The following is a 13,197-nucleotide window of genomic DNA, read 5'->3' as shown; positions in this document are numbered from 1 at the left end:
TTTAAACGAGGACATGTACTTTAAAAGAATAGTAGATCAGTGACCAGTGAAAACTTGCTAGCTTACTCTACAGCAGGCAGATGAATTATGAAACATACAGAAACAAACTGATTAACTTTCTAAATAGATTACCCAAAGACAAATGCATGGAAATGATGACTATTGAAATCGATAAGGCAGTTGTTCAGTTTAATTTTATTGATGATAGCTGCTCTGGATCACTTTTCGTCTCACCGTTGAGTTTAGCTTTTAAAAGAATTTTTTCTGATTTTGTCAGATATATATTAGATTTCATGAATGACACTAAAGGAGCATCATTTTCTTTTTTACTTATGAAAGCCTGCTGTTCAGGGCCTACAGATATTGTCAGGATATTGATAGACAAGGGTTCGAATATTGATTTCAGAGATACAAATGGATGGACTCCTTCAATGGCAGCATGTGAACATGGTCATAAAAGCATAGTAGAATTGTTACTTAAATCTGAGTCAAATGTAAGACAACCTGATAACTATGGATGGACGCCATTTATGAGAGCATGTGGAAAGTGTCATGCAGAGGTTATAAAAGTCCTAATAGAAAATGGAATACAAACTAATCAAAAAGATAAATATGGACAAACACCTTTCATGTTGGCAATGGAAAATGGTCATCTTAATACCATCCAGCTTCTGCTAAAAAAATATTCAATGCACGATATTGACAATAAGGTAAAATCGCCGTTGATATTCGCTTGTGATAATGGATGGAAAAATGTTATTGAACTGATGATAAATCATGGAGCAGATGTTAATATCGTTGATATTTATGGGATGACTCCTTTATTAGCTGCAGCTAAACATGTCTACAAACAGATTGTAATGGTACTATTAGCAGCCGGTTCAATTGTTTACGGTATTGTGAAAATATATCTATCTTGATTAAATGGGCATTCTATGAAGAAAATGAAGATGTCATTAAAATTTTAACAAATTATCCGGATGAATCTCAAGGAAGTAAATGTGGATGGATTCCATTGATAGCTGTCACCATAGACAAACGAGAAAATTTTGTTAAATTGTTAATAAGTCAAGGAGGAAACGTCAATGTATCAGATATAAATGGAATGACTCCGCGTTCTTGGGCCTGTAAATTTGACCATTTTGAAATAACCAAAGTACTTATATCTAAAAAAGCAAATCCGAATTCTTCTAATGTATTTAGAAAAACACCTCTTATTTATGCATGCGAAAACGACAATAATGATATAATTCAATTACTACTTGAAAAAGAAGCAGAAGTTAATTCGTTCGATGAGAAAGGAGACTCCCCTCTCCATTTCGCTTGTAAAAATGACAACAGTGATATTGTCCGATTATTAACAGAAAAAGGAGCTGATGTTAATGCATCCAATAAACTTGAAGAAACTCCTTTATTGTGGTCAATAGAAAATAACAACATTGACGTTTTCCGATTAGTGATAGAAAAGGGAGCAGCCGTTAATTTATCTAATAAAAGTGGACAAACCACTCTAATGTGGTCATTAGAAAACGGCAACAATCATTTTTTGATAGAAAAGGGAGCAGACGTTAATTTATCTAATATGTTTGGAGAAACAACTCTAATGTGGTCATGTCAAAAAGACAACAATGATACTATCCGATTATTGATAGAAAAAGGAGCAGAAGTTAATGTATCTGATAAAAAAGGAGAAACCCCTCTTATATTGTCATGTCATAATGACAACAGTGATCTTGTCCGATTATTGATAGAAAAAGGAGCAGAAGTTAATGTATCTAATATAGAAGAAGAAATCCCTCTTATATTGTCATGTCAAAAAGACAACAGTGATCTTGTCCGATTATTAATAGAAAAAGGAACAGAAGTTAATGTATCTGATAAAAAAGGAAAAACCCCTCTGATATTGTCATGTTACAATGACAACAGTGATCTTGTCCGATTATTTATAGAAAAAGGAGCAGAAGTTAATGTATCTGATAAAGAAGAAGAAACCCCTCTTATATGGTCATGTTACAATGACAACAGTGATCGTGTCCGATTATTGATAGAAAAAGGAGCAGAAGTTAATTTATCTAATAAAGAAGAAGAAACCCCTCTTATATGGTCATGTTACAATGACAACAGTGATCTTGACCGATTATTGATAGAAAAAGGAGCAGAAGTTAATGTATCTGATAAAAAAGGATAAACCCCTCTTATATTGTCATGTTACAATGACAACAGTGATCTTGTCCGATTATTGATAGAAAAAGGAGCAGAAGTTAATTTATCTAATAAAAAAAGAAGAAATCCCTCTTCTATGGGCATGTTGCAATGACAACTGTGACCTTGTCCGATTATTAATAGAAAAAGGAGCAAAAGTTAATGTATATGATGAAAAAGGAGAAACCCCTCTTATATTGTCATGTGACAACGACAATAGTGAAATTGTCCGATTATTGATCGAAAATAGAGCAGACGTTAATGTATATAGTATGAATGGAGTTAACCCTCTAATAGTGTCATGTGTACATAACAACAGTGATATTAGCCGACTCTTGATAGAAGAAGGAGCAGAAGTTAATGTTTCTAATATAAATGGAGTGACCCCTCTTATAGTGTCATGTAAACATGACAATAGTTATATTATCCGATTATTAATAGAAAAAGGAGCAAACGTAAACGTTTCTGATGAAAGGGGACTAACCCCTCTTATATGTTCATGTAAGTATGACAACAGTGACATTGTCCGATTATTGATAGAAAAAGGAGCAAACCTTAATGTATCTAATAGTTTTGGAAAAGATCCTCTAAGTTTGTCATGTAAAAATGGCAACAGTGATCTTGTGCGACTATTGATAGAAAAAGGAGCAGAAATTAATGTAGTCAACGAAGATTGCCTATCCCCTCTCATTTGGTTATGTGAAAATAACAACAGTGATATTGTCAGATTATTGATAGAAAAGGGAGCAGAAGTTAATGTTTCTGATGTGGATGGACAGACTCCTCTAATATGGTCATGTAGAAATAACAACAATGTTATTGTCCGATTATTAATAGAAAACGAAGCAGACGTTAATGTTTCTAACGAAAGGAGACAAACCCCTCTTATGTGGTCATGTAAAAATAACAACAGTGATATTATCCGATTATTGATAGAAAAAAGAGTACAACTTAATGTATCTAATAGAAGTGGAGAAACCCCTCTTACATTGTCATGTAAACATAACAACAGTGATACTATCCGATTATTGATAGAAAAAAAGCAGAAGTTAAAGTAGTTAATAAAGATGGCGAAACCCCTCTTTCATTGTCATGTAAAAAAGACAACAGTGATACGATCCGATTATTGATAGACAAAGAAGCAAAAGTTAATGTATCTAATAAAAGTGGAGAAACCCCTCTTATGTGGTCATGTTATAGGGACAACCGTGACATTATCCGATTATTAATAGAAAAAGGAGCAAAAGTTAATGTATCTAATGAAAGTGGAGAAACCCCTCTTACATTGTCATGTTACAAGGACAACAATGATATTGTCCGATTATTAATAAAAAATGGAGCAGACGTCAATGTGTCCAATAAAAGTAAACATAACAACAGTGATATGATCCGATTATTGATAGAAAAAATAAGCAGAAATTAATGTAGTTAATAAAGATGGCGAAACCCCTCTTATATTATCATGTCAAAAAGACAACAGTGATACTATCCGATTATTGATAGAAAAAGAATCAGAAGTTAATGTGTCTAATAAAAGTGGAGAAACCCCTCTTAGATGGTCATGTTACAGGGACAACAATGATATTATCTGATTTTTTATAGAAAAAGGAGCGAAAGTTAATTTATTCAATAAAAGAGGAGTAACCCCTCTTATATTGTCATGTCAAAAATACAACAGTGATACTATCCGATTATTGATAGCAAAAGGAGCAGAAGTTAATGTAGCTAATGTAGATGGAGAAACCCCTCTTACATTGTCATGTTACAGAGACAACAATGATATTATTCGATTTTTAATATAAAAAGGTGCAGAGGTTAATGTATCAAATATGAAAGGAGAAACCCCTATCATAATGTCAAGTGAAAATTACAACAGTGAAATTGTTCGATTATTGATAGAAAAGGGAGCAGATGTTAATGCATTTAAAAGCTTTGGAAAAACCTTTCTTATGTGGTCTTATACATAGCAACAGTGACATTGTCCGATTATTGATTGAAAAAAGGAGCAGATGTTAATGAAACTAATGCAGATGGACAAACACCCTTAATATTGTCATTGAAAAACAACAACATTGATACTGTCCGACTTTTCATACAAAAAGGGGCAGACGTTAATTTATTCAATACATATAATGGAACCCCCCTAATGTGGTCATTAAAAAGTGGCAACAGCGATGTTTCACGATTATTGATAGAAAAAGGAGCAGACGTTAATTTATCTAATATATTTCAAGAAACCCCTGTTATATTGTCATGTAAAAATAGCAACAGTGAGATTGTCCGATTATTGATAAAAAAAAAAGTAGAAGTTAATATAACTAATATGACGGGAGAAACCCCTCTTACATGGTCATGTTACAAGGACAACAATGATATTGTCCGATTATTAATAGAAAATGGAGCAGACGTCAATGTGTCCAATGAAAGTGAAGAAACCCCTCTTTCATTGTCATGTAAACATAACAATAGTGATATTATCCGATTATTGATAGGAAAAGGAGCAAAAGTTAATTTATATAATAAAAGTGGAGAAATCCCTCTTATATTGTCATGTTATAGGAATAACAGTGATATTATCCGATTATTAATGGAAAAAGGAGCAGACTTTAATGTAACTGATAAGAAGGGAGAAACCCCTCTAATATGGCCATGTAAACATAATAACAGTGATATTATCCGATTATGAATAGAAAAGGGTGCAGACGTTAATGTATCTGCTATGGATGGAAGATCCCCTTTAATATTGTCATGTGAAAATAACAACAGTGAAATTGTCCGACTATTGATTGAAAAAGGAGCAGACGTTAATTTATCTGATGTGGATGGGCAAACCCCTCTTATAGAATCATGTGACACGGAAAACAGTGATATTATCCGATTATTAATAGAAAAGGGTGCAGACGTTTATGTTTCTAATATGGATGGAGAAACCCCTCTTATATTGTCATGTTACAGGGACAACAGTGATATTATCCGATTATTAATAGAAAAAGGAGCAGACGTTAATGTTTCTAATATAGATGGAGAAACCCCTCTTATATTGTCATGTCAAAACGACAACAATGATATCATCCGATTATTAATAGAAAAAGGAGCAGACATTAATGTAAGTGATATGAACGGAGAAATCCCTCTTATATTGTCATGTCAAAACAACAACAGTGATACTGTCCGATTATTATTAGAAAATGAAGCAGATATTGATGTATCTAATGGTAATGAAGAAACACCTCTATTGTTGTCATGTAGAAACGGCAATTATAGTAATGTTCAATTGCTTATAGTAAAAGGAGCAGCCGTTAACTTATGTGACTATGACGGGATGACTGCACTGTCTTATGCTTTTAGAAGCTGTTTTTTTTTTTAATTGTTTAAGAACTAATTCTGAACGGGGCTGATTTGTTCTTAGCAGATAAAAACGGGAAAATACCTTCGATGTATGCAAATGAAACCGAAGATCGTAAAATTGAAAACTTTTTTATTAAACACCTATATAAATTTCACTCATTCAATAGAAAGCGTAAACTATCTGAATTCGAAACTGATACTGAACATGCTGAAGTCATTTATGAACAAGTAGCGAAGTATTTGAAAATTGAGAATGATCAACTTTAAAAGCAAGTGTTAGTTACAAACCGTAGAATGTGCAAGCAATATCATAACTCTGAATTATCTGATTTTTTTTATAGCATGAACACTTCCAGGGAATCAAATAACAACAATTAGATTTAAAATACAATATGCAAGATTCTAATTTAAGTGTGAAAAATGTTCTACACTAAAAGTTGTAACTTATGAGAAGACGAAGTCAACTTTAAGATTGGTTGCATCACGGTATTTCATATTATATTACTGTTATTATCAAAATAAAGAAACTGTTTATATAATAAAACAAAACATAAAAAGTATCAATCATATACCTGATGAAAATGATAAAAATGATATAGAACAAAACTCTTGACCAAAAGATCTTAAGGTATTTCTTAACATTATTTGACCTTTTTGATTTTTTTATTCGAGCGTCACTGATGAATGGTTTGTCGACAAAACGTGCATTTGGCGTACACAATTTTAATTCTGGTATCAATGATGAGTTTATTTAAGACAACCATTGACCAATTTGGGGAATGCATATGAGCAGGTAACGGTATTTAATCAATGTTTTATATTTTAATTAGTTGATTACAAACGACAAACAGAAAAATTTGTTTCGATGAGATTGATTATTGAGATTGTATTTATTACAAGTATGACTTATGTTTGTCTTAATCTAATATTTATGTAGAGTGGTATACTTTGAATGTTGTCATATTTAATTTATATCGCGCCTTAACTAAATTCAACATGTTTAAAACAATTAAACAATACAAATCAATCCCTACAATAATCAGTGCAAGATTTAGGTTAATGATGAATATAAAATTGTGAGTAATGACAATGTTCAGACAAGGAAATTAGCCAATACAGCATTTAATTTGATAGGATAAGGCCGTGTTCACACCAAACACTGTGTACTGTTAACCTGTTTACAATTAGTATCATGTAGTGAACATTGGTTTCACATTAAATTTCTATTCATCTGTACATCGATTTTAATTACCTGTACATGAGAATTGTTCATATCGGTAAACAACATGTACACGTAATTTACATGTACACTAAATAGAATTGAATTAAACATATCTCTGTTAACTTTTGTATCAGTTAGGCATAGACCAATTTATATTTTTTATTATAGTTTTCTAAAAAAAAACAATTTTTGGGGAAAGGGGGAGATAACTTGTTTAAATTTTTTTTTAAGAAAAAAGGATTTGTTCCAGAAGGGAAGTGAGAAAAATTGTTTGAATTCTTGAAAATGAAGTACATTGGATTCAACATGGAGTTTTAAAAATGTTCCTGTACGTTATTGAACACGCAATGTTTTTTTTTTATTACAGTAATAAAAAGAATGGTTTGTACCAAGAAAATCGTTCTATTGATTTGGAGAACTTCAAGAATTCTAAAGATTTCATGATTACGTTGCTAAAACAGCGTAACAATAGGCGAAAAAATAGGAATTTGCAATATAACATTGATTGATCAATTGGTGGTTGATAAACGTCCAGTAGCAATTATTTCATACGTGTTTAGGATGTGAACAAATTCACAATAAAAAAAATGGTAGGTCTTTTAATAGAGGCCGTTCGAGACGGAGCCAACCATACGCTCTACTTTAGAAGGGTTTTACGGCCGATCGGAAGAAGATCTGAGTAACCGTTTACTATTCCCCAGTCAATATATGGTAAATATGGGAATGCAAAGTATAGACTAGCACTAACTGTAAAAATAACCTTGTCAACGTCCCATTCAAAAGTCCGTGGATATTTTCAATTTAGACGACGATAAACTTCTTGAAGTACTATTAGGAGCTGTAAATGATACAGTATACGATCTCGATCCTAAAGTTTGGTCTAGAATGATGTATTACGTAGCAAAACATGTTTACCCCATTTTTAAAATATTCAGACATGTATTTTTTTAAAACAGGTTTAATTTTGAATTTTAAAATAGACATTGATTAAAAAACATTGCATGTTTGTTGTGTATATATACCAGTATCTGTGTATTGTGTGTTTTTATAAGTATATAAATTTTTTTTGCATTGTGTATTTATCTCAAAATGTATGATACTTTGTTTATTGTGTAAATAATTACTTGTTTAGTTTGTATGTAAAATCTTCATATACATGGAGGAAATAAAGATTCATTCATTCATTCATTCATTCATTCATTCATTCATTCATTCATTCATTCATTCATTCATTATAAGGCTAATAAATTTAATAATGTTTTTAAAGAACCATGTTTTGAGGTGTTGTCATAAAAATAGGAAAATAACTTAATTCATAGAATTATTATAATAATATTTATTCAATATACGTAACTTCCTTAAATTTTCACAATAAAATATACGCTCTTGATATCTTGTTTTATGAACACTTAACCCACACAAGGCCTACATTCACTATCGACTGTATGTAGTCAAAACCTGTTTTAAACTACATGTTAACATAGATTTTTATCAATGAGAACGTAATTGAGTTTAATTTAAATGTTGAGTACACTTACACCACACCGAGTTTAGCTCAATGAGAACACAGCCTTGGATGATTATGAAAACAATTGAACTAATGACATGAGAAGTAGAGTCCACTGACACAGGCACTTGTCTCAGAATTTTTTCCCCTATATACCCTAATATAACACAAGGTACTTAACTCGCATTTTTTTTTAAAATGTCGACCGGTCTCAAAATTCCGTTATATGCCAATTTCTCGGTCGTCAACCCACTGAAACTTGTTATGCCGTAATTCAAAATTGATTTTTCTACACAATGGTGTAAAACACGTCTACTTTTGTTGTCGGAATCATCCGTAGCAGGTCTACCCAAGTATGTCAATCGTAATTATGTCGTCTACCGGCAATAATTTCGCGACCGGCTGACATTTTTCAAAATTGCAAGTTAAGTACCTTGTGTTATATTAGGGTAAATAGGGGGGAAATTCTTAGACAAGTGCATGTGTCCACTGAAACAAATCAGATAGTTCTTTTTTTATATAGAGCATTTTAGGTTTATAAAATGATACTTTTCTGGTCTACTCTCAATTTTAGTGTTAAATTTTGCAATTACCCTGCTCCGATTTTAGTATAGTCATTTCACATTTTTTATCATAATGGTGTTTGTCTCTGATGCTTTTGTATTTTATTTTGTTTCAGCAGCCAACCCGCTATTTATTATATACTATACAGATATTGAACAAAACATTGCATTTTGTCAAAAGTAAGACAAAAATTTAAATACCAAAACTTCCTCACAACTGTGTTTGTAAAAATCGCTAAACTATCCAAATTTACGTTATACACCCACATTATTGTTTTGTCGACTGCTTCTTACAGACACAGACCATCAGCTTAACGACACATGTCACCTCATCAAAATTGTGTGATATTGTTCTTTGGTGGGTTTCATGGTTCTAAGTCTTTGGTTTTCTATGTTGTGTTTTGTGTACTTTTGTTTCTTTGTTGTTGTTTTTTTAATTTTTAGCCATGACGTTGTTAATAGAAATAAAAAGATATGGTATGAGTGCTGGTATGACAAGTCACAATGTGTAAAAATAAACAATAATAGTTCAAAGTACGGCCTTTAACACGGAGCCTTGGCTAACACAGAAAATGGCACCAAAATGACTAGTGTAAAAAAATTCAAACAGAACAACAGTTTTAAGTTCTTAATGCTCTTCAACTATGTAGTTGTTTGGCTTTAAAACTTTTTGATCTGAGCGTCTCTGATGAGTCTTATATAGACGAAACGCGCGTCTGGCGTATTACATTAAAAGCCGGGTACCTTTGATAACTATTCACACCACTGGGTCAATGCCACTGCTGGTAGACGTTTTCTCCCCGAGGGTATCACCAGCCCAGTATTCAGCACTTTGGTGTTAACATTCAAATCAATTATATTGTCATTTTTTTTATAAATTTTCTGTTTACAAACGTATGAATTTTTCAAAATATTACGGATTTTTTTATCCCAGGCATATATAGCCTTAGTAATATTTGGCAATTTTTTGGAATTTTGGGTCCTCAATGCTTTCAACTGTGTACTTGTTTGGCTTTATAACTTTTTTGATCTGAGCGTCACTGATGAGTCTTATGTAGACGAAACGCACGTAAGGCGTATTAAATTATAAGCCTGGTACCTTTGGTAACTATTATTTATATAATAAAAACGAGAAACGAAAAAAAGTAAAATAACAAAAATACCGAACCACATCATCAAACGACAACCGCTGAGCAACAGGCTTCGTTTATTTTCGACTAATGAGTTTGAATGTCCCTTTGGCATCCTTCGCCTCTCTTTTACTGTGAAGTTGTCCAACGTAAGGCTTGAAGTTTTACAATCATAAAGTACAGTTGAATGAATAATGGGAGTATAGCAAATCGATGTAGATCATTTGGATCCTTATTGTAAGCTAAAGTGATTATACGTACTAGTTAGGATCTGACACCATTAGGAACCTACAATCATGTAACTTGTTGCAAGGATGTATTTCAATTTAAACAATATTTTATTAAAAATGTTATGAAATGCATTGGTACCATACCAAGCCTATATAACCCCTATCAGTAAGAATGTGTTCATATGGAGAATGACACAACAAAATATTATTTTTGAGAACCTGATATTTCCTATGGAAGATTTTAATAAAACATTACCTGTAAATAGTTTCTTGTAGATATTAAGTGAAAATATTGTATGGTATATAACACCATCATGTAGCTTCTTAATTAGAACCTAAAATCAGTTGAATAATAAAATACCGTTCTTTTAACAACTGAGTTACATGTTCATAACAATTGCATCTAAAATTTTCTTTGTTATTATTTACAAATAAACAGCATATATGATACAATGTTAGTCTTGCTTTGTTTTACATTAACATACAATTCAATAATATTGCATTTTTAAATAAATTTGTAGAAACTAGAACAATAATCATCACACATTTCTAAGTTTCAATAGTATATAATATACTTTTTAAAATTTTGAGGCTTTTTTCTTTTCATATAAACAAAGTACAAACAAATCTTACAACTAACTTACCTATTTTAAAATACTGATTCTGAATAAATGGTAAGCATATGTTTTGTTATTACTACTAATGTGTACGTCAGGATTACAAACATTGACATACATGTAGATAGTGATAATCTTTTAAGGAAAAATGATAAATAAACTTATTCAAAGACACAAACCATTGATCATATTTTGTAACTACAAAGGAACTGCTACACTCATTTATCAAATATAACTGAATATGGTAATTAGCAACTCAACACAAAGGGTGCCGAAGTCAAACTGAAAACCTTCTCAGATACTATAAATATGCAGCCCCGTAATATCAATTTAATCAAATTCGAGCTTTGATAACCATGATAACTAGCCGCGCTTAGTTATAATCATCTTTTATGGGGATTGACAAGAGCATGGTTACATGTTTTTTGTAGTTACAGTTTTGTATATATCGACAAACTTTTTCAACTTCGTAAGAGTAACGTGTACTGTGACAATTTGCGTATCCGATTTGTCAGGTATTCATATTTCTTTTTTTTTTTCACTATCGTATCAATCAATTCATAGTTACATATTTTCCATGAATGAATCTTCAAAAAGACATAATAGGAAAATTTCAAAGTTAAATAAATTTACAAAAGAAAACCAGGAGGTTAGAAAAGAAGGGAAACAGAAAGTACCATAACTGTTTTGTTTTTTTACCTAGGCCTTACATATAATAAAATAAAGTATAAAAAGTCAAAAGTCTAAGGGAGCTACCATTTGATTTTAGGGGGGGGGGGGGGGGGGGGGGGGGGGGGCTAGGATTAAACATTTTGTCCTTCAGTTTTTTTTAGTTGTAATCATTGTCCTGCATTTATATTTTTCACTCTTGCCGCTTTTTTATTAGTTTATCCTGACATTTTTTACATAAATTGTCATCCTGTTTTTTTTTTGGCCAAGTTGCTGATCCTGACTCAAACTCCTGTCCTGCCTTTTTTCAAATTTTATCCAAGCCCCCCTCCTCAAATGGTAGCTCCCTCCGACTATAAAATTTTAACCAAATAAATAAATAAAAAATGGACAATTATATAATGCTTCTGTTCCTAGATCTTCGTATCAAATCGATTAAATCAAAACTGAATTGACTCCACGATACTTTGTAACCCGCATCTGTCCACTGTACATATTTACATTTTTTTTCCTAACAGATGCATTATTTTAAAGTCTGAATTTTTTTTACCCCACTTCTGGCCGCTTGAAGGGTTCGATCACCTTCAACCACTTTCCGTGTTTTCAAATAATGTGACTTTATTAAAATTGCACCCATTTTTTCGCCCCAAAAAAAGCGACGGAAATCATATACGTTTCATCGTTTGTCATTATGCAGGTTTTGCAACATAGATAAATACACTTATGTTCCTCTTGCTGCCGCTAATTTAATATGGGTTATATAATTCGTGACCCACGGTAACTGGACGTCATTCGATATATGACGTCAAGTAATAGTTACGTCACATTGAAGACTTATTTTAAAAGCAAACGTCATATGTCACTATAGTAACAACCTCACATTAACTTCACTTTGCGTTCACATTTAGAAGTGAGGTAGTTAAACCGGGTTCGCCCCACATTAACTCCACCTCAAATGAGGGGTAATTTTAATCCGGGTTCGCCCCGGGTTAAGGCGTTCACACTACCTAAATTTAACCCGGATTAACTAATTCGGGTCGAACATGGTTTAAAAAGGCATAGTGTGAATAAGAAAAAAACCATATCTTTCTAGTCTCTGTGTTCAATCTTTATCATGACAGGTGTTGAATATAAACGGGCGTCTTCTATTCCGTCCGCAATTTTTTGGGAAAGTAAAGTCTAAATTTAGAATCATAGTTGAAACTGAAACTACACATGAATGATATAAATAGAACATGTTAATTTTGCTCTATCAAATTTTAATTTCGAAGGGATTGCGAAATTTGTTTTTTCTTTTGTTGTGCTTTTGTCATGTTTGTGTATCTTTCCGAATTCCGAATTTGTGAATGCAATTTTAAAGTAAATATAAAAAAGAAAATGTGGTGTGATTGCCAATTAGACAAGTGAAAAATTTTCTTCTGAAGTCTCAATTCAAGATTATGACTGAATAGAATAATAAGTTACTGTATAATAATAAGGGGCCTAACAAATAATGTGACACTTGTAACTGCAGTTTGATATTTGGTGGAATGAGAGGTGAAATGAGTTAAGACTCTATTTTGATGGCATTTTTAACTAAAAACCAATTGTATCATATGTTCATAACATCTGCAGGAATACTAACAAATTCTATGTTTAACAAACTTGATTATACATAAGGATATTGCACAGTCAGCTCTATTTCATCACTCAGGAGCCGTGGTTCTTTA

The 13,197-nt window shown here is 32.0% G+C and overlaps 2 protein-coding genes across 2 annotated transcripts; both read left to right on the top strand.

Annotated features, from left to right (window-relative positions):
• Nucleotides 1–1,105: 1,105 nt before the first annotated feature.
• Nucleotides 1,106–2,188, top strand: LOC127722317 (ankyrin repeat, PH and SEC7 domain containing protein secG-like). Its single transcript, XM_052229205.1, has one exon. It carries the CDS (start codon nt 1,106–1,108, stop codon nt 2,186–2,188), a length of 1,083 nt encoding a protein of 360 aa, XP_052085165.1.
• Nucleotides 2,189–2,474: 286 nt separating this feature from the next.
• Nucleotides 2,475–5,896, top strand: LOC127722316 (putative ankyrin repeat protein RF_0381). The gene is made up of 5 exons (XM_052229204.1): nt 2,475–3,091; nt 3,238–3,566; nt 4,305–4,472; nt 4,893–5,417; nt 5,892–5,896. Exons 1-5 carry the CDS (start codon nt 2,475–2,477, stop codon nt 5,894–5,896), a joined length of 1,644 nt encoding a protein of 547 aa, XP_052085164.1.
• Nucleotides 5,897–13,197: the final 7,301 nt, after the last annotated feature.

The sequence above is a fragment of the Mytilus californianus genome, unplaced genomic scaffold (genome assembly GCF_021869535.1).
Source record: "Mytilus californianus isolate M0D057914Y unplaced genomic scaffold, xbMytCali1.0.p SCAF_12, whole genome shotgun sequence".
Taxonomy (NCBI): domain Eukaryota; kingdom Metazoa; phylum Mollusca; class Bivalvia; order Mytilida; family Mytilidae; genus Mytilus; species Mytilus californianus.
Note: the sequence above shows the minus strand (reverse complement) of the source record. Positions and strands in the feature narration are given on the sequence as shown.